Source organism: Ursus americanus, chromosome 23 (genome assembly GCF_024610735.1).
Source record: "Ursus americanus isolate L20-20 chromosome 23, mUrsAme1.1.p, whole genome shotgun sequence".
Classification (NCBI taxonomy): Eukaryota; Metazoa; Chordata; class Mammalia; order Carnivora; family Ursidae; genus Ursus; species Ursus americanus.
In genome coordinates, this window is record NC_142149.1 from 11,636,627 (window position 1) to 11,658,524 (window position 21,898).

General features: G+C 51.0%; 1 protein-coding gene across 4 annotated transcripts in view; it reads left to right on the forward strand.

Annotated features, from left to right (window-relative positions):
• RGS9 (regulator of G protein signaling 9) overlaps positions 1 to 21,898 on the forward strand; it is a 65,292-nt gene that overhangs the window by 37,223 nt on the left and 6,171 nt on the right. For 3 of the 4 annotated variants that reach the window (XM_045814063.2, XM_045814064.2, XM_045814065.2), the window contains 8 exons: positions 1,373 to 1,402; positions 2,127 to 2,188; positions 4,138 to 4,251; positions 7,405 to 7,520; positions 11,578 to 11,665; positions 13,194 to 13,332; positions 14,242 to 14,327; positions 16,527 to 16,644. In XM_045814063.2, coding sequence (XP_045670019.1) covers positions 1,373 to 1,402; positions 2,127 to 2,188; positions 4,138 to 4,251; positions 7,405 to 7,520; positions 11,578 to 11,665; positions 13,194 to 13,332; positions 14,242 to 14,327; positions 16,527 to 16,644 — 753 coding nt within the window. Of the gene's footprint in view, positions 1 to 1,372; positions 1,403 to 2,126; positions 2,189 to 4,137; positions 4,252 to 7,404; positions 7,521 to 11,577; positions 11,666 to 13,193; positions 13,333 to 14,241; positions 14,328 to 16,526; positions 20,416 to 21,898 lie in introns of those variants that run through there. The other variant, XM_087854193.1, reaches the window with a different exon arrangement.

Consider the following 21,898-nt stretch of genomic DNA (forward strand, 5'->3'; position numbering starts at 1 on the left):
TATCTGAGGTTTTTTGAGCATCTACTGTGCACCGGGAATTGTGCTAGAGGCCGGCATGGTCGCCCTGCTCTTAATGGTGCCTGGTGGGTGATACATATATGAAATAGAATGACGCAAACAAATATTTAATTACAGTTGCGGTAAGTGCTATGAAGGAAGAAGTGAGGGTGCGTGTGAGTCCAAAACAGGGAGACCTACCTTTCATTTTCTGAGATAACTCTCCCTACTCCCCCACCCAGGAAAAAGGATTTCCTATGAAAAGCAGTTACATAAAAGCAATCTAATGAAGCAAAATGAAACCCTACATGGGTTAGAAAGGAGAGATAAGTATGTGACATTCCAGATTAGACCTTCCTCTATTCCTCGTCAATGGGCTCAGGGGCCAATACTTATTTTGCTAACTGGCTAAGGGAAATAGTGTCCTCCTTGGGCTTCTGATTCTCTTCCCGGGGAAGATCTGGTTGTATTAAGCTGCTTGGATACTGGCAGCCAGGAACGAAGATGATCAATTTAAAGTATGAGAGTCAGTACCAAGCAGCCGCTGGACACAATCAAACCTAGAAAAACCGAGACTGGAATCACCAACTGTGCCCGACTTCCAGGAGTTGCAGGGAGCAGGAAAGTGACGGTAAGGAAGCATGTCAGATTAGAGAGGATTTTAGTAAGAGACAGGTCTGAATGGTTTCCAGAAGCTTCTAAGAGCCTATACATGGAGTTTCTTTTAAGAGCCAGCCTTTCTCTGCTATATTGCAAAAAACCCAGAGAGAGGATACCCTGCAGCTCACCCCGGGCATGAACCTGCTTCAGCTGCTTCAACAAGAGGATGGGACCCACCTGATATGGTACAGCTCCACTCTGGGACTTAGCTTTTGGTGGACTCTGGTCTCAAGTTTTTTAACTGTGTGCTTTATATTTGGCAATGTGGCTTTCCCCCCCTCTATTTGTATTGGTCCAGTTGTTATGAATACCTGAGGAATGGATCTTACCCTTCATTCAGAGCTCTCTGCTGGGAGGAAAGAAACAAGCTTCCCAGCTGCATTCTTGTTTCCCCATCTTTATGTCTGATTCCATTTAGGATGGCTCTGTAGGCACTATGGTAGCTTGGGACCAATCCCAGACGTAGTCTTGAATTCATCTTGGCTTTTGGGAGAACAGCATACAGTTATAGTAGTAAATCATATGTGTTCCCTCATCAGAGCCTTAGTTGAATTAATTCTCCGGTGGCAGTGGTCATGGGGAAATCCTGTCTCTTAAGCAAGAAAAGGTGAAACTTTTTTTTCATGGGCAAGGATTTTTATTTCTCAAATGGGTATTTGAACTGTAATGACTTAATGGCATCTGTTTAATGGTTTTTGCTTCTTTGTTTTTACAGAAACAAACAATCACTGCTGTCAGAAAAGAGGTAATTAGTTTCCCGGTCCCAGGGAAGTTTGATTTTCAATCCTCCAACAAATTATGTGTACTTCGGCTTTATGCTCTGTCCTCAGTAATGAAATGAAAAACCATGTGTAATGTTCCAACAATTATTTCTAAATTAATGGACCACACAGAGCGACAAAGCAGCTTTTGTAAGATCTAAATGGATCAGAGCTGAGGCTCAGGATAGGAAAAACCATCAGAAGGCCCAGATCTGAGAGACGTGGCCTGGATGCCCAGTGTCTGCCTCTTCACCCCGGCCCCTGCTCCTATGGTGACAGGGCCATTCAGAACCTCTCTGAAGAGGCACACTACCTGTTTTGGCAGACCTTGTGTCCAGGGCCCAAGACAGAGCCCTGGAAGGTGTTGTCTCCTGAGGTGAGCCCTGCTCTGTGAGCCAGAGACACTTGAGGGAAAAGCCAAGCAGCCATCCCCATGTCTGGATGTAATGCTCCTTAGAACTTTCTGTATTTCCAATCGGTGCCTTTTCCCAGACTGATACATGATGGGCTATGGAGGCCCCTCATTTGGAGTTTGGGGTCACCTGTCTCCTGTGGGCCTGTGCCCTGTTAGTACTGTAGTGGGTGGCTTGAGGGCATGGGGTGGCAGGTAAGTGGCTTCTGGCTCTGGGGGCCATGTGTAAGTGCCAGTGTTAGCAACAGTCAACGGTGGGGAAGTGGGGCATCTTCTAACCACTGTGTCTCTTTCAGATCATGTATTACCAACAGGCCTTAATGAGGTCCACCGTGAAGTCGTCAGTGTCCCTCGGAGGGTATGTTCCTAATTTGTTGGTCTTGCTGAGGTTTGAACAAGACGTAGACAAGAGGAGAACTTTCTGCTTCAAGGCAAACTTAAGCCATCACGGGTGGGCATAAGCTCCTAAGGAACTCTGAGGGAGGACACCAGTCTTTTAAGGATTAAATACTTCGTTCCTCAGTCTGCGTGTGTCCAGTTCTCATCTTGGGTTAGGCAAAATCAGGAATGAGTGAGGTTTTTTAGAAGCCTTACCTTTCTTGGAATCCGCTAATGTGTGGATGGAGAAGGTGGGAAGAATTGGAAGTTCATAGATGTTGCCCTGCGGGGAATGGACCGTAGCTGTGTTCCCATCAGTCCCCACTCAACTTTACTAGTGGTGTGTGAGTTTACTGGTTCAAGGTACTATTAAATGTCCATTGTTAATCTTTGAATTAAAATCCCGTTATGATACACTGGAAATTGACATTTGACTTACTGAACGTGCAGGGAACCTTGATTCAGTCCCCCATACAACATTCCTGGGAAGACACAAAAGGATTTAGTGCCCCCCCCAGATGTAAGCAGTTATCCTTTTAAAATGCGGAGTTCATTTTAGGATCACCTTGGTAACTCTAAGATTTTCCTGCACACATGAAAATGGACTTGGCTTATTTCAGGAGGGGTACAGCGTGACTGCTCTTTGGTTTTGACTGTGTGAGACTTGAGTATGGTACAGAGATTGAAGATGTTGTATTTTTTCATTGCCTTTCTTCCAATACAGTCAGGGGTTAGGCTCCTATCAAAATCTGCAGCTATCTTTTTTACATCTTCCCAAATCCCTAGTTTGCAATCATACCACCTAGCTGAGAAAACGTGCCCTGACCTCACCTACATTTTCCTGCAGCTGTTGAGCGGCTGAGCTCAGTCGGTCACAGGGAAGCGTGTGCCCGTATACTCAGTGGACACGCAACTTTGCGTTATAATGATAATCATTGTTTTATGATAAAGTAAAAACCATCTACCGTGATGTTCCAGAGATGCAATTTAACGAAACCAAACAGAAAGCACATTGAAGGAGACTCGAAGGCTACTGGATACTTCTTACACCCACTTCCCGATTTTTATTTGTTTTGATGCTTCATTACCAGAATTTGACATCATTTGTGGTTAGACCTGTGGGCCAGTTTTCTTTTTTCTTCCCTTCAGTTGCTCCACTGTGAAGGCCTTGATGAGAAATAAGAGGGTCTTGGGAGAAGTGAAGCTGAGGAGCTTGAGTTTTGCACAGAACTATAAGCCTGATGCTCTGGTCTATCTCTAGGGCCTGGGTTCTGTTCTGTCAAAATCTTCTGGCTGTGGGCAGACGTCATAGCAGGTGTCTCGTGTGTATACCGTGGATGCAATCCCCCATCTGAGGGGTGGAGGCCCAGCACACCAGGAAACGTCCTGCCTAGGAAGGTCTAACCCACATAGAAGGAATGAGCTCTTGTTCACATTCGTGAATGTGGGATTCATACCTCAGTGAGACCACAGGCTTCGAGTGATGAATCTAAGTTCCCAAACGTAGGCGTTCTCCTGACGAAGGGTAGAATCTGATGTGGCAGCAGAATCTCAGAGAGACCATGGCAACCTCATGCTTCCAAGATGGCACCCAGACTGGTTGGAACCCATGCAAACCGAGTCAGCTTTGAATTTGGAAAACTGATACAATATAAAGAGGCCTTATTTTAAGGAAATTGGTGCAGTAGAGAAATCGCAAAGGGATTGGATGGGAAGACGATGTTTCATCTCACGAGTAGAACAGGGACAGAGCCTGTCAGAGACCTGCCAACCCCGAGGGCTATTAGAGCATTTTTCTAAGAAGACAGTAATAAGCATGTCACTAAATCGATAAAGAGAAAGGAGGACGGGCTGGTCAATGAACCTGTGTATCGATTTCTTCTCTTGGGTGTCGAACTTCTAGGAAATCGTTTTCCATTTGCTTTTCAGGATCGTCAAATACAGTGAGCAATTTTTGTCCAATGATGCCATCATGTCGGGCTGCCTCCCTAGCAATCCTTGGATAACAGATGACACCCAGTTCTGGGACTTAAACGCCAAATTGTATGTATTTGATAACTCGCTGTTATAAGAAAATAGCTTTTTGAGTTATAATTCATGTGCCGTACAATTCACCCAATGAAAGTGTGCGAGTCAGTGGTTTCTACTATGTTCCTAGAGTCGTGCGAACATCGCCACAGTTAATTTTAAAACCTTTCATCACCCAAATAAGAACCCCCCCCCTCACCCCCAAACCCCCTCCGGTTCTAGGCAACCACAAAACTACTTTCCGTCTCTGTGCCTTTGCCGACCTTGGACATTTTGCATCTAAGGAGTCATATAATATGTGGTCTTTTGTGATCGGCTTTTTCCCCCTGAGCATGAGGCTTTCAGCGTTCATCTGTGTGGTGGATTAAATACTCCATCCTTATTTATGGCCGAGTGATAGTCACTGTAAGGAGATAGACTTTTTATTAATCCATGTATCCGTTGATGGACATTTGGGTTGTGTCCATCTTTTAGCCGTTATGAATGCTGCTGCTGTGAACATTCGTGTCCGGGTTTTTGTGTGGACGTATGTTTTCATTTCTCTTGGGTGTGTACCTAGGAGCGGAAATGCTGGGTCAGATAGTAACTCTGTATTAACACTATATTGCTTCTGAAGAGAAAACAATCATCTTGATGGCTTTGCATTTTTGACACCTAACGAGAGAAAAAATAAGGTCCTGGAGGGCAGGGCCCTCCACCTGCCTTGGCAATTACACCACTCACTCCTTTGCTCTGTTTGTGAATTATAAACAGTTATGGCTCCTGACTGGGCCCGCGTAAGCCTGTCGTTTGCAAGAGGGACAAAGGCAGAAATGCAGAAGGAGAGCAGAAGCCAGTGAAGGAAGAGGAGAGGGTGTAGTAATTACATAGAGGGAAAGCTGGAGGAGGAGGGGGGGAGGAAGGAAGGCGCTGGTAGCAGTGGATAAGGCAGGTGGGGTGATGGGAAGAAAGCATCAGGTGCATACCACAGTTCAGGTCACGACCAAGGTCATGGTCACGTAAGGGATGAGGAGCAAGCAGGTAGCACAGATCCAGCCGAGTAAAGAGGCATAGCTTCCCCATAGCTTGGGGGAACCCTTTTACCCATTCCTCCTAGCCTGCTGTGGGCAGCTGATGGCGTAAGGGGGGCACTCATCTGGAGTTTGGGGTCACCTGTCTACTAATGTCACCTGCAGAGCCAAAGACTCTGGAACCACCTTCTGGAGAGGCCTCCCTCCCACTCTGGGAGCTCTAGTTGTTAGGGTGGTTTTCTGGAGCCTACGCCTGCCTCCCAGTGTGTCAGGGCAGAGAAGTGACCTGAATGTCCTTGTGCACAAGGATGTGCAGAGTTCAGCTCTCCGGGGAGGAGAAGGCAGAACCACCGGGCCAGGAAAAGGGCTGTCCCGGGAAGGCTTGGGACGGAGACGTGGAGAGCCACTGAACGTTAAATGAAGTGGAGACTATGGTATCGAAGCGTGAGGCAGAGATTTGCTGGGGGAAAGAACAGGGGCGATGTTTCGTGGAGGAGCCGTCTATCAGAGGGTACCACGGGGGCAATGCCGAACGTCCCACTGAAAACAGGAAGCCTTGTTCTGAATGGTTTAGATTGTAAAGCCGTATTAAAATCACCTGGGAGGCTTAAAAGTGAAAAACAAGCAGAAACCAATGTCCTGCCCTCACTCCCAAAGCCTCTTAATTGGCCCAGGTGACCTTCTTATCCTCACCAGGGGTCTTTAAAAGCTCCCATTGACTTTAATGAACAGCCGGGGTTCCTAACACTGGTGTGGAGCAGTGGCTCCCAGCGAGGTCCCTGGACCAGTCGCTGTGGCCTCAGGAGGGGAGCTGGTTAGAAATGCAAATTCTTGGGGGCGCCTGGGTGGCACAGCCGTTAAGCGTCTGCTTTCGGCTCAGGGCGTGATCCCAGCGTTCTGGGATCGAGCCCCACATCAGGCTCTTCCGCTAGGAGCCTGCTTCTTCCTCTCCCACTCCCCCTGCTTGTGTTCCCTCTCTCGCTGGCTGTCTCTGTCAAATAAATAAATAAAATCTTAAAAAAAAAAAAAAGAAATGCATATTCTTGGGCCTCACTGAGCCCTGTGAATCCGAAGCTCAAGGGACCCTGCCCAGCAAACTGTTCATGAGTCTGGCAGGTGACCCTGACGCATGCTGAAGTTTGCACACCATTATTTTTGTTTGTTTGTTTTTTGGATCTGTTTCTTGTATGACCTTGGTCTTCTCAGCAATAACACGGGGGTGACAATGGTCAGCTCACAGCATTCTCTTAAGGACAGAGTGACGGACACCTCCAGCGCAGAGCCCCACGGGCTGTCCAGTCTGTAAATGGTGGCTCTTAACATCAGCCCCGGGCTGTTCCCGTTTTCACGCTGTTGTCGGAGAAAGCACGAACTTGCTTGGCTGACTTTAGACCCCATGTGCTGTAGCGGTCACGGTTCTAGCGGCTGCAGTCCTGGGAGGTGTGCTGTCCTGGACCTGGAAACCTTTGTTTCCAAGGGGCTGTGTTGGGTTCTGGAGAATTTCATATGCAAGAGGAGAAAAGCCAGCTCTTTTTCTCGTTTTCTGGAATGTTAGGGCTCAGCTCTCCCTACCTGGGAGCAGCGAGACCTTTCCAAGCAGGGAAGTGGCGTGGGACTTGCGTCTTAGTCAGGGCTCTGGAGGAGGGCGCATCCGTGACAGTAGTAGGGTCTGCCTGGGGCTCGGGGCCTGAGAGCAGGCACGGGAAGAATCATTGGCTCCTCCTAGATGCATCTGTGCTCCCGTGGTGAAGGGGCGTGGGGCGGGGTGGCAGTGGCCACAGCACCCGTCACCGGTGCTGCTCTGGAATCTTCTGGTCTGGTGCAGTGGCCTGACCGACACTCTGGGGCCAGTCTCCCACAGGCCTTGGAGGGGGCATCTGTGTTCCTGTGCCCTGAAGAAGAAGGGAGCGGGCTGGAGCATGAAGCTGTTCGTGCTGGGCATCCTTCTCACCTCTGGGCTCCCAGCTTTCCACATGCGCCCCGGGGCACTTATCTGAGGCTGCGTGTTCCTAGCAAGTGATTACTTGGATATTCTGTTTGTGCAGGGATTGAGGGGGGAGGACTGGGTTGAGCCCTGGGCCGTGGGGCTCGTGAGCTTAATGGGGGCCCCTGCCTCGCATTGAGTGTCTGGCGTATTTACAAATCACCATCCTTGCAGGGTGGAAATCCCAACCAAGATGCGGGTGGAACGATGGGCTTTCAACTTCAGCGAATTGATCCGAGACCCCAAGGGCCGACAGAGTTTCCAGTACTTTCTCAAGAAAGAATTCAGTGGTGGGTCTTTGATTTTTTTTAAATACAATTTTTACTTTTAGAAACACTCCTGTCATGTCTGCATAGGGTTTCGGGGATTTCTCAGTAGATGTTTTCCCAGCTCTGCTCCTGTGTGCTCTCCTTGGACCTGTCCTTTCCATCCGTTTCAAGAGGCCCCACAGTCGGGGGGGCAGGGGATTGAGTCTGCTGACGAAATTCACGGCGCGTGACTCCCATCTGCAAGGGCTCCGTCCCCTCCGGCTGTTCTCACTTCCTCATGCTGATTCTGGGGTCACCGGTCCAAGAGTCCCATGTCCCCTGCCGCTAAGTGCAGCTCCTCGGGGGACCCTGGCTAGAAGGGAAGCAGAAAAGCAAACTTGCCCTTTTTGTCTGGCAGCCTGGTTTCCTTCAGCTCAGTGCTTCTCAGCCCAGCTGTGCATTCGATTCACCTGGGGGTATTTTAAAAGCACACCTGCCCGGATGCCATCTCCAGGTGCTCCTTTTATATTGGTTCGGGGTGGGATCTCCGCAGGTGTGAGAACTCCCCAGGTGATTCTAATACGTGGCTGTGACTGAGAACCACTGTCTCAGCTCCCGCTCTGCTGCCGACATACAGGGCGCTAGGAGTGTGCCGTCTTAGTGGGACTAGCGGGGCCCCATTTTAGACTTCGGGTGTCTCAGCCTGGTAGCACTTGTACCCGCTCAGATGCACTGCCCTGAGAACCATCTGGGAAAATTAAAGGCAAGATTAGGACCAATTTCATCAGGTGGAGCATTCAGGTGGCTTCTCCAGCCTTTGCTGGAAGATGTGATTTTATGGGATTTGTCTGTTTACTGAACCCCCAGCCCTGCAGAGCATCGTCATATTTGATCCTCCATTCTCAGCCGCTTGCTGCCAAGACCCATTTGTCTATGGGTTTGCGCCTGAAACTAATCCCAGGGGACGCGCCATTAGCCTGCTTGACTGCCTGATGCAGCACATTACATTATAATATGGATTCCTGACAATCCTTCTCTCTAATCAAGCCTAATTGCCATGATATGATAAAACCCAGAACAGATGATGGGAAAGGCAAGTGCTTTTAGCTGCCCCCACCCAAGCAACTCTAGAAGAAGAGAATAGGGTGCCATCTAGTGGCAAAATGACAAACCGCACCCTGGACTTGTCCCACCCAGTACTTGGTTAACGGTGAGAATCCGTTGAAGATTTCCCTGTGTTATTAAAATAGTATTTCTGGTGATCTCCTCAAGAGATTCCCGAGGCTTCAGGGGGTAAACAGGGAAGATGAATTGTGAGTTTTCTCATTTAAATAACATTTTTAAAAAATTGAGATCTACTTCGCATACCATAAATACACGTAATATGTAATTCACATGCTGTAATCCTTTTAAAGTGTACGTGCCGTGGTTTTTAGTATATTCACAAAACTGCACGACCATCATCATTATATAATTGTAGAACATTTTTACCACCTCACAAAGAAACCCCTTACCCGTTAAAAGCTGTTCCCTCTTCCTCTCTTCCTCTGCGCCCCCCCCCCACTGTTGCCCCCAGCTTTCCCCTCCCCTACCAGTCTTAGTTGACCATTGATTTATTGTCTATCTTCATGGATATGCCCGTCCTGGACATTTCATATAAACGGAATCATGCAATGTGTGGCTTTTTGTCTTCTTTCACACACAGTCTTTTCAGGATTCATCCCTATTAGAGTATTTAAGGTGTTTCATTCCTTCTTATGACCAAATAATATCCCATTGTATGGCTAGACCACGTTTCCTTTATCCATTCATCATTTGGTGGCCCTTTGGGTTGTTTAGACTTTTTTGGCCATTGTGAATAAGGCTGCTTTGCACATTCATGCACACATTTTCATGTGCTCATTTAATTTTTTATGGTAATAAAAGATTCATCACGCAAAATTTATCATTCTAACCATTTCTAAATGTATGGTTTGGTGGTGGTCAGGACATCCACCTTGCTGTGTCTCCCTCACCACCGTCCATCTCTAGAACTTTTTATCTTCCCCGAATGAAACTCTGTCCCCGGGAAACACTAACTCCCCATTCTCTCTCCCCCCCAGCCCCCGGCGACCATCATTCTCCTGTCTCTATGAATTTCTCTGTGTTAGGTGCCTCATAGGAGTGAAATCATATATCTTTTTGTCCCTTTGGACTGGCTTATTTCACTTAGCACAATGTCTTCGAGGTTCATCTATATTGTAGCCTGCATTAGAATTTTATTCCTTTTTAAGGCTGAATCATATTGCATTGTATGTACATGCCACGTTTTGGTTATCCGTTCATCTGCTGACGGACATTTTTGCTCCCACCTTTGGCTATTGTGAATAATTGCTCAATTCATTTTAACCTTAAGGAATGGCTTGTCTTCTGTGTGGGAAAGGCGGTCTACCTGGCCCTTGACATGAGATGGATTGGTTGTCACTTAAAAGCATTGCTGGCTTGTTCCACTCATGCCTGTGATCTCAGTCCTAGGAACGCCTGGAAGTTCATGTTGAAGAGGAAGTACCTCTCTAGAGTTATGGGGCAGATGTCCACTAGTTGAGAATTGTGCTGCTTTTTCTGTTCCGATGCACCTGGGAGCTTTCCAGCAAATGCTGTAAAAGGAGAGGAGGGGGTACTCTTGTCTATGTCCCCACCCCACAGCATGCCGTGATTTACACACATGCGCACACACACGCACGTACAACATACACATGCACGCAGTGCACACACGTGCACACACTTACACATACACACATGCACACGCTCACACGTACATAACATGCACAGACGTGCACATGCTCACATGTACACAACATGCACAGATGTGCACATGCTCACGCTCACATGTACACACATGCACACACGTGAACACGCTCACACGTACATAACATGCACACATGCACACACTCACATGTACACAACATGCACAGACGTGCACATGCACACATGCACACACACGTACACAGCATGCACAGACGTGCACATGCTCACATGCTCACGCTCACATATACACACATGCACAGACGTGCACACGCTCACACGTACATAACATGCACACATGCACACACTCACACGTACACAACATGCACAGACGTGCACATGCTCACATGCTCACGCTCACATGTACACACATGCACACACGTGCACACGCTCACACATACATAACATGCACACACGTGCACATGCTCGCACGTAGCCACTTGCTGTCCCACTGGTGCGATCATCTTTATTGTCTTGGGCAGAAATGACCACCTGGGATGATGATACCCAAGTACTCCCACCCCTTGTGGGTGCTGTGGAGAACTGAGTAGAGAGCTCTAAGTGGAAAGGAAGTGAAGGCTGGAGAGGAGACTGGCTCTCCTCCTGGGCCCAGAGGAGCTGAGTCTCTGTGGCTCAGGTGACCCTCTGTGAAGTCCCCCAGCGGCCAGGCCTTCCCTGAGAGTCGGTCCGTCAGCATTGCCGCTGGAGCAGCCTCTCTGTAAGGACCTTTGGCGGGAATGTGCCCTGAGGGGGGCTGCCACGAGGGGTCTGTGCACATAAAGGAGGCAGAAGTCGTGTCAGTCACTCAGCAGGAGCCAAGCGAACAGGGGCCTTTATGAAGACAGCCTGTCGGGTAGCCAGCGGGACTTGTTCACAAGCCTGTCCTATGCGGACTTGTTCCAGCAGGCTTTCCTCCAGCCAGACTCCAGCACAGGCAAGGCTGGGACAGTCCGAGGGGTTGATGTGAGCTCTGACCTGTGCATTACCTGGGAAAGGCCAGTGTGCCCAGCAGGTGCATACGGCTGCAGACGTGGTGGGCTCCAGTCGGCCTCATTGCAGAGACCACGCATGGGGCAGTCGCGGGTTAACCGTGTTCTCCGGGGCTCTGGTAGTAAGACCCAGATCCTTCTCCCTAGGGGTGTTCTGTCCAGCCTCACAGCGTGCCCTGGCTTGCTCTGCAGACGGGAGATCCTCCCTGGGCCGCGAGGACTGAATCCGCCTCAGCTGACCCATCTCTCTTCTTTCCTCTTTTCTTCTCCCCCTGCCGTGTTTCCTGCCTGGCTTTCGTCTGCGTGGACCGCTCCTCCCTGTGCAGGCGAGAATCTGGGATTCTGGGAAGCCTGTGAAGATCTGAAGTATGGAGATCAGTCCAAGGTCAAGGAGAAAGCAGAGGAGATTTACAAGTAAGGACTAGCCAGATGGTTGGGAAAGCCTCCCCGCGGGGCCCCCCCTACTCCCTGCTGGCCGCCCCGTGGCTTCGGAGGTTGGGATGGAATGGGAAGGACCACATTCCTGGTGTCAGCCTCAGTCACTGCACCTGCCACACTATCGATCAATACCTCCCTGCTGAGGTTTGGGGCTTCCTTGGAAGGAAGCGTGGGGAGGCACGTGATGTCGCTGCCCTGCTCCAGGGGGGAAGTGCTCAGGAGGTAAAGCAGTGGGGGCCTCCCTGCCAGTCCTTCTCCCTACACTGGTCCTAGTGGACGCCAGTCTTGGGCCCTGAGTGCCCAACACATGCAGGTCACACTCACACACGTAAGCTGGGCTGGGACCGGCCCTCCGCAGCCACCAGATGGTGGGGCCGAGCTCTGGGCGGCAGGCCAGATGGCCCCTCCCCTCTGAGCACTCGCCCCTTTGGACCTCTGGTGTCCTTCCGACTGACTCAGAAGGGGCCACTGCAATTTTCGGAAAGGCGCCAATAACACTGAAGGGAAGAGCTGAGGTCTCACTCCTCATACTTGGAGGCTCTTGTGCTTTCCCACCTCCTCCCACAGGGAGGGGCTGTGCGCATGGAGAGAGGTGGGGGTGCGGGGGGGATTGTCATTCCAGGAAGGTCCTGTGACACCCAGGCTCAGAACAGTCGTGCGTGACTGTCTCGCACACCACGAGACACACACACACACACACACACACACACACACACACACACAGTACCTAACTCCAAAAATCTACTATAAAAAACTTTGCGGCCTCCGCCTTTCTGTCAGCTTCTCCCCAGGCTCCCCCGTTCTGTCATCTTCGTCTGAATTCCAAAATTTTAACATACGGCTTTGGAGCGTGGCAAAACATTCACGTGTTTCCAACCCTGATACAAGGCAGAACAGGAAACGCTGGAGAGCCATGCGGCTGAATTTGGGTCTCGCTGGGGCCGTTGGCAAGGACGCCCCTGCCATCCGCCCTCTGGGTGCTGGGACTGTGTGCTGCCCCCTGTCGCAGCACGTGAGACTCATCTCCAACTCCCTCTAGAGCGCCTGGCTGGCTCAGCTGAGCGCGCAGCTCTTGATCTGGGGTCGGCGAGTTTGAGCCCCATGTTGGCTGGAACACCTGTTTGGAGGTGTCTCGGCCTGGTTCCAGGTGGGCCCTAAATCCTCGTCAATAAGGCAGAAGCCGTTAAGTTGGAAACTGGATTCTTTATTCCGATGGCTGGCGTCGCCCCACCAACATTCTGCTCACTGTCCTAGGCTGGGAACGCCAGAGTTCAATATTCCCCTTCTCAATACTGGCGTGACTGTTTCCTTGCTTCTGAGAAAGGTCGCTCGACAACCCGTTTAGACTCTCAGTGTCTCTGAAAAAAAGGCCTGCTCTCATTCCCGGTGACCTGCTTCATTCCGGGTGACCTGAGTCGCGGCGATCCCTCCCGCCCAGGCAGCTGTGAACTTTCGTGAGCCAACTTGGTGGAGCGCCTGGCTAACATTTTCCTCCCCGCTCCAGGCTCTTCTTGGCCCCAGGGGCGAGACGGTGGATAAACATAGACGGCAAAACCATGGACATCACGGTCAAGGGGCTGCGGCATCCCCACCGCTACGTGCTGGACGCAGCTCAAACGCACATCTACATGCTCATGAAGAAGGTAGGCGGGCCCTGCGCTGGCTGGAGCGGGAACGGGAAGCCGGGAGCCGGAACCGGAAGCCGGGAGCCGGAAGCCCCGCCCGTCTCGGGAACCTGGACAAGTCTGCAGATAGGGGAACAAAGGGAGATGCTGTGTGGTTTCTGCTCTGCCGGGGCTGGGGTGCAGGATGGTCAGCGGTCTCTTCCCCCATCCCTGGTCCGGAACCTGCCTGGGCTTCCAGTCTCTGCAGCTGGGTTGTGGGGAGGGAAGGGGGAAAACACTGACATGCTGCGTGTGTCCCTATGGGCTGTCACTCTTCGATGGTGGTCCAGGCACCCTTGCCATTGGTGATGAGAGCGTTGCCGGAATAGCTGTTATTTACCGAGGGCTTGGGAGCAGCAGTCATGGTGCAAAGCCTGGCACTTTGTATCAAGGACCACCCATGGGGCAGGACAGGCTGGTCCAGAGTCGTTTGTCCAGAGTCTCCTCGGAGGTGGAGTCCACAGTCAAACTGTCTGCCTGCCTCCGAAGGCCCACCTCTTCGTCTCTACCGTAGAATGGTGCATGGTGGCAGTTCTGGTGGCCCCGGCCCGAAGCAAATATCACAGGTCGGGGGTGGGGGGAGTGGGGCATTTAGTATGTGAAAGAGACAAATGTGGTGGGATTATGGTAAAACTCAGTGGGAATTCAGGTAGCCTTTCTGGGTTATTAATAAAAAGTGAACATGGTGGGAAATTCTAGGGAACTGTTAACAAAAAAAAAAAAAAAAAAGGAGGGGGGAACCTGAGACAAAAATCACTTTCTTTCTTAAGAAATAGAATTTGGGGTTCAGCGTTGACCTAAGAGAGGTTGTCCGGTTTGGTTCTTATTTGGTATCGTAATAAGACTATCTTCAGGGGCTTAATGACTTTTCTCTCTTGTTCCCCCTAGGATTCTTATGCTCGCTACTTAAAATCTCCAATCTATAAGGAAATGCTGGCCAAGGCTATTGAACCTCAGGGAACCACCAAGAGAAGGCAAGTGGAGAGGCCTGTGATTTGCTGGTTGCCTGCTGTTTTGTTTACAGGGAAGTGAGGGTCTTTTTCAGCCAAATGGCCATGATTGAGATATTTGCCTGATGAAAATATTGGGGACCAGGAAGGATTTCTTAGGGGTCGGATTGCCTTGTTGGCTTCGTAATACCCTAGCAAGATTTCCACAGTCATCACTGCCAGTGAAGTTTTGTGTCCCTGACGCGGGTTTGAAAAAGTGCAGATTATCCCACTGATCGTTACCCCATGGCAAACAGAAGCATCTCATTGGTTTGTTCATTGCTGCACTTCCCCACCTTGGACTGATTTGTGGGAATTAAGTGAGCCACATCCTTGTATCTTTGGGAAGTCCTAAGACCTTAGAGAGCATGGCGGACTCCACCCCCAGAAAAACGGCAGACTCACGGGGAGATGAACAGTGACATTCTAAGCGTCCTTGACCCCAGGGTCCGCCTTTTAGCGAGTCCCCCGTTAACTGGTTTGTGCTCACCCTCGTCGTTAGAGATGTAGATTGTCCCATCCAGCCACACCCGTGGGCAAAGGGTGACATGTTCTGAGGGGCAGTTGGAACTCTTTTCTGGGGAGGAAAAAGAAAACTCTGTAGGGACTGAGGATTCCAAAGAGGAACCAGATGACAGCTTGAACAAAGACACAGGACTTTGGCGGAGGCTTTCCCAGCACCAGCACGTGGCCTGTCCCCCCATGGTTAGTAAATGTTCCCCTGTTTGTCCGCTCAGCCCACGCTGGGCTCTTTTCCAGCATCGCCAGTCAATTCAAAAGAGGGGTGGTTAGACCGGAGCCTTTATCAAAGGAGCTTAAAAAAAAACAAACCCAACTTGGTTTCATTCTTGAGGATAATGGCCCTGTTATAAAAAGGAGGGAAAGGAGGTCTCTGTGGTGCCATTATTCTTCTGGGTTTACTGGGGAAGGAAGGGAGTTCAGCGTCCCTGGGGGCTTGAAAGCTTCTCCTTCAAGCCACAAGAAAGGGGCATAATCGCTCCAGAACTTCTGCCAGAAAGTAGTAGGGAAGGAAGGGGAGTCTCCTATTTCTCTCTCCAGATATTTCATCGGTTGGGGCAGACCTGAGAAATCAGCTGGTATCTTTTCTGGAGCGCTGGGGTGACGCGAGGCCCCAGGTGCACTGCTTGGCTTTGGCGTGGGCTGTTGTGGTCTGAGAATGTCCCTGTGAATGAGAAGACACGTGTGAATGCTTTCGTACCGAGGGGAGCTCAGCCTGTAAACATGTGGGGATTGCAGTGGGTGTGCATTTGTCCCATGGCTCGAGGCTGTCAGGCAGTGTATGAACCTTAATTTCTCTAGAACGAGTTAAATCGAGCTCCAAGCTCCCCTTTGGCAGGGCTGGTGGGAGACCCAAGTTCAGGCCTGATTTACTAGCAGGGGAGCCCTCTTCTTCTTCCCGAGGGTAGATACAAGAATTCTCTGGGCTTTTGTAGTCCAGAGCTTTGGGGAGGTCCTAGGTTTTCAGGCCACCATTGCTGCTGAAATGTCTGTTTTCCAGGCATGTGGGTGACTCAGCGGCTCCCCCATTGCCCGCATCACTCAGATACCAGGAGCTTTGTCCTGGTGCCCAAGGCCATGGTGGACAGAGTTGGGTCCCAAGAGCCCATGTTTGACTTCTGTCGAGGTTCTGACTTATCTGGTGTATGCACACAGCACCACCAGCCCCCCAGCCCCCTCCCCCGCTTCCGCCTTTCTCTGCAGGCCCAGCCTCGCCCTCTGGGACAGCCCAGCTCTTTCTCTCCTTCCCAGATCCTTGGCTTTTGAAAACAAACGCGCCAACTCCCCCTGAGGCCAGAACCCTTGGGCTTCCCATATCCAATTCCCCTTGCCCCCTTCTTTCAGGAAGAGCCCACAGGAGGTTAAGCTGACACCTTGGTTTCTAAACATTCTAGAATGTACATTATCACCACTGCAGGCAGTCTTCCTTGGGGCTAGCTGGAAATCCTAAGGCACTGGTACTCATCTGGTCCATCCTCCAAAGGGGGAGAAAGAGCTAAGGTTGAACGTGCCCCTGAGGTCCCACCACCCTTGGGGCTCACTGGGAACATGAGGGAACAAGCCCAGATTCTGGTCCTGCAGCTCCGTGTCCCATGAGGGACTCCCGTGCCCCTGCGGGGCCGGCTGTGTCCTTTCCACCAACCGCGGCCCTGTCCTTCCTTCCAGCTCCGGCCTCCCATTCATGCGGCGCCACCTGCGTGCCAGCCCGAGCCCCGTCATCCTGCGGCAGCTGGAAGAAGAAGCCAAGGCCCGAGAAGCAGCCAACACCGTGGACATCACCCAGGTCATGAGCAAGCTGGACCGTAGGAGCCAACTCAAAAGAGAGCTTCCTCCTAAATAAATCTGCAGTTGCTGGGGCAGGGCGTGCGCGCGCGGGAGAGGCGCGCAGAGAGAGGCAGGGGCGGGCGGAGTCTAGACCGCGTGGTTCCCCTCCGGCGGGGCAGTGGGGCAGCCAGGTTCCTCCCATAGGCCCCTGCCCTCCTTCACGGTGGCCTTCCCAGTGCCGCGGCAACTAGAGCTCGTCCTCCCGCTCCAGCTCTCCCAGGGACAGTGTCGCAGTGGCGGGGGGAGGTCACCTGACTCAGTTGCTGTGTGACCATCTGTCTCACTGGGGGGGGTTCTTGTAGCGGGAGCGTAGAGAAAACGGGCTGCTTTGTGTACCACCATTTGCTTTGGAGAATGAACTAGAAGGCCCCCTCTTTCAGGTACATCCGTTTCAAATAGCTTTAATGAAGCTCTTCACCCCCCTCCCCGTGAGACTCTGCTTTAGATCCCCCCAAGGGGCTAGCTCAGGGTCCCCTAGAGATGCTCGTCCCTGGCTCCCCTGTTACACCTTCCTGGAAAGGCCCTGCTGAGACATTGCTGGGGAGCTTGTTCTTGGTCACAGCGATGGAGGGTCCTTCCCTTTTGTCTCCCCATCCCCCAGTACCTGCTAGCGGAACGTGTAGCGGGTAGGGACGAAGGACTCAGGCCGGAAGCCTCCAGAGCCGTCAAGGTCAAATGACCTTCCGAGGAGCACCATCGTGGATAAGGGAAAGGCACGGGTGTCTTCATTCGTGGGAAGAGAGAGGGTAGATACCTGGACATTTTCAAGATGGGTTAGGGTCAAAGATAATACTCTTTCGGATATTTTCTAGATGCTGGCGCTTCCCTCCTGTGTAGCTGTAGCTTAGGTCAGCCCTGTGGTCAGGGCGGAGGGGGAGGACAGCTCCAACTCTGACCTCGGGAGGACCACAGGTGCTTCTTGCAGTTAGCCTCACCTCGTACACGTGTGTAAGAACGCAAAGGAGCTAGAACAAGTCAGTGAGCAAGGGACCAGCACTGCGCAGCAAAGACTCACTCATTGGACACACTGAGTATCCGCTATGTGCCAGGCCTTGGTGAATACGAAGGGCATGGTCTGTCTCATGGAGCTTCTTGTCTAGGACTGACAGACAACAGAGAAGCCCACCGTATCCGTACCTTGGCTGACAACTGCAGAGCTAGAGCGGCATGCAGGAATCAGTGCTTGTCATCCGTGTGGCTCTGTTTATCTTGGAGCTCACTCCCCTGCCTGGGGGCTTGGCCTGTGGGAGCCTGAGCTGGGAGGAGTGGAATGCCTCTTCTCTGCTTCGCACGTCTCCTGTCCTCCAGCAGCCTGGCCTCGGCATGATCTATGGCGACGGCGGAATTGCAAGGGAGTGAGAACGCGTAGGAGTCTCAAGGTGTAGGCTTCGAACAGGGGCGCGGTCTTCTACCTCCAGTTCTTGGCCAAATCAAGTTACAAAACTGGCCTCGAATCAAGGGGTGAGGAAATAGCCTCTATCTCTTTAGTGAGAGAAGTTTTAAAGTCTCGTTGCAAATGACGTGGAGAGAGGAAGTGAATTGACAACCCAAATATGTGGTTAAACCTATACCAGGTGTTAGAAAGGAAATGGAGGTGGTGCTGTTGTGGGGGATAGGGGGCTTGCGTCCACTAGGGAGGCCTCTCCCAGGCAGTGACAGATAAAAGGATGAGAAAAAGTGGGCCATACAAAGCCTGGGGGGAGGCTGGGAGAACTTTCCAGGCAGAGGGGACCACAGGCGTAAAGGCCCACTGGGGGGAAGTGGCTTTGAGTGACTGCAAGGCCAGGCGAACAGAGCCTTGTGGGCGCGGGAGAAATGGTACAGCATGAGCTTAGAGAGGTGGGCAAGGCCAGGTCATCGGGGACTTTTTTAGGTCAGCGTAAGGAGTTTGTGGCTCTTGGTTTCATGTTAGCAAAATGATCCCATTACTCTCTCCATTTTCCCGAGCTGTAGATAAGCTTATACTCTGGAAGGGCAACCAGAGGTATGCTTTGGTCATCTGTCTTCTGAAGAATGTCAGAGTCCTCCAACTCAGGGAGGGCACCCCAAGCAGAAACGTCTGGTAACAGCCATTCTTATACTGAGTGACATGAGGAGGGGCCATGTCTCATTTTTTGGAGACTAATGCCTGAGGCCTGGTGGGTTCTGCAGAAACATGTCTCACATGAATGAGTGGAGGAAGGAAGGAAAGAGGGAAGGAAGGAAGGGAGGAAGGAAGGGACAGAGCCCTGGGTTTGGAGACGGCCTCTTGGCCCCCGGGTCTACCACTAGCCATGTGGTCTTGAACAAGTCACTTATTGTCTCTGCTTCCTGATTCGTGAAGTGAGGGGTTGGGACTGGATCCTTGCTTCTTGAAACAGACTTTGTGAGTTCCAGGAGGGTACCAAGCCTGGGGCCTCCATTTTGCTTGAAGATTTGGAATGGGATGAAATAGGTAATTTTCAATTTTTTGCATTGAAATAATCATGAATATATTATGAATTAGAATGCAACATGGACATGCATTTTTTAAGATAAAAATTGAGACATCAAAGACATTTCATGCTTGGCTGTGGCAGGTTTAGGCTTTGCCCTCAGATTCCTGGGAGAGGATGTTTACCCTGCTCTCCCGCTGTTTGTCCTACTTTCCTGAGGAAGCTAGAAAAGCATGAAACCAGAGATATATATTCGCTACCCCTTCTGGTGGCCCCCTGTGAGCCGAGATCACATGCCCGGCACAACAGTAGTGAGGATGTCGGGGTGTCAAATGCATCGTGAATTCTTCACATTACAAACGGTGCCGTGCTCATCCTTGACTCGACCATCCTCCACCCTGCTCCCCACATGTGAGATGTGTCTGCTGCCTCTTTCCCCAGCAGACCACCAGGGGCTCTATATCGGGCACAGGGTAGGGACACCACACATCTCAATGGAAACCTTCTCAATGTCAGACGCACAAGGATCCCGCCGTCTAATGAGAGGACAGGCGTGTCACCGAAGGAGGTTATCATGCTTTAAGGGATACACACATAAATATTGTGACACTACCCAACTCAAGGAAGACAGGAGATAAAGGGCTTCGCTCTGGGAGAGCAACAGGGCCGTCCCACGAGCGTTTCCTAAACACCTGTTCTGTGTAAGAGCCAGTGAAGGGTGCCGAGGCGGATGCGAGAGGTTCTTTGCCCTCGAGGGGCGGACAAGGGGGTGAGGTTGCAAACGGCCGCAGCACGCAGCAGGATGGGATCGAGGCTGGGGTCGCGTACAACACCCCGGGTCTGGCCTAGAGGACTGCGGGGGACGCCACCAGGAAGTCCTCATGTTTGACAGTAAAGGAGCCCCAGGTCCCTGCCCAGTTTTGAGGCTTTCTCCGAGTGTCCGCCGCCGGGCTCCCGCAGGTGGCGGCTGCTCCTGCTTTGTGTCTGTGGGGGCAGAACGGTAGCCCCGTGAGGTTGGTCTGAATCTCAAATAGCTTCAGAAGTAGGATTTGTTTGGACATTATTGTTGATATATTTAAATGATTATGATGTTCTCTGTGTACTTAGGCACCGTCTTAATTCCTTAATGCCATATTTTAAATAGTTTGAGTTTCTCTACCCACAGTGGTGTGTATCTTATGCTAGAATAGAAACTATGGGGTTAAGTGCCAGGATTTCCTTTGTAGAATTTCATTTTCGAGCTTGATTTTTCGAGAAAGGACTGTTCTTCTCCGGAGGGTCGTGGTAATACAAGGGCTGGGGACAATAGGTAGAATACATTGGCCAATGCCTGGCATCTAATACATGCTCAGTAAATACTAGCTGTTTTTATCCGTGTCAGAACCATTATCACTGTCACCGTCATCATCATCCTCACCATCCTCCTCCTCACATTGGTGTGATCACCATCACTGTCATCACCACCACCACCATTATCATCCCTGTAAGCATCATTACCAACACCACTACCACCGTCATCACCACCATCACCACTGTCATCACCACCACCATCACCACCATCACCATCATCATCACCACCATCACCACTATCACCGCCATCACTGCCATCACCATCATCACCACTATCATCACCATCATCACCACCATCACCGCCATCACCATCATCACCACTACCATCACCACCATCACCGCCATCACCATCATCACCACTACCATCACCACCATCACCATCATCACCGCCATCATCACCACTATCACCACCATCACCACCATCACCACCATCACCATCATCACCACTATCACCACCATCACCACCATCACCATCATCACCACTATCATCACCATCATCACCACTACCATCACCACCATAACCATCATCACCACAACCGTCACCACCATCACCATCATCACCATCATCATCACCACCATCACCACTATCACCACCATCACCACCATAACCATCATCACCACAACCGTCACCACCATAACTGTCATCACATCATCACCACCAACAACACCATCATCGCAATCACCACTATCGTCATCATCATCATCATCACCACCACCGTCACCACCATAACCATCATCACCACCACCGTCACCACCATAACCATCATCATCACCACCATCACCACCATCACCATCATCATCACCACCACCACCATCACCACCATCCCTAGTAGCATATGGTCTCAGAGTAAGCTTGGGCTTTCTTGCATCTGTCAGTGCGGTCCTGTACAGTGATTCATTATTCTTTATTATTTAGGGCATTTCCTGAGGTGTGTTCACAGCTTTGTTTCCCTAAACTGTCTTATTGCTCTGCTCTCTCAGAGTCTTGCAGTGTCGCCCTCCCTGCTCTCCAGCAGCCATTAGGATATATTGAAGGGAGGAGAGTGGGTGCTGATGTCATGTCCTCTGTCTATGAGAGGGCTGACCAGCAACAGTGCGGTGACTGGTCTACCCTTTGGTCCCAGGCTTCATGGCTACAGCATGGGGAAGGTCTTGTGCTGGGCTGTGCCAAACGAGATGGTAGGTAGGAGGAATGATGTGTTCACCCTTGTGGATTTTTCTCCTTGGAGCCCACTTTGCTTATTGGCTTTGGGAGACAGTGGGGAAAGGGAGAGCAAGGAGGGACGGGAGGGGGCGCTCGTACACTGCATGCTGAACCCGAGTGTGGCTCGCAGGACTTGGGAGCGCAGGTGGCCACGAGGTCTCCTGAAAATTCTCAGCCAGTTTCTAGGCAGAAAACTAATTGTAGCTCTTTGCACTGCCTGCTTTGCCCTCCATTGAAAAGCCTGT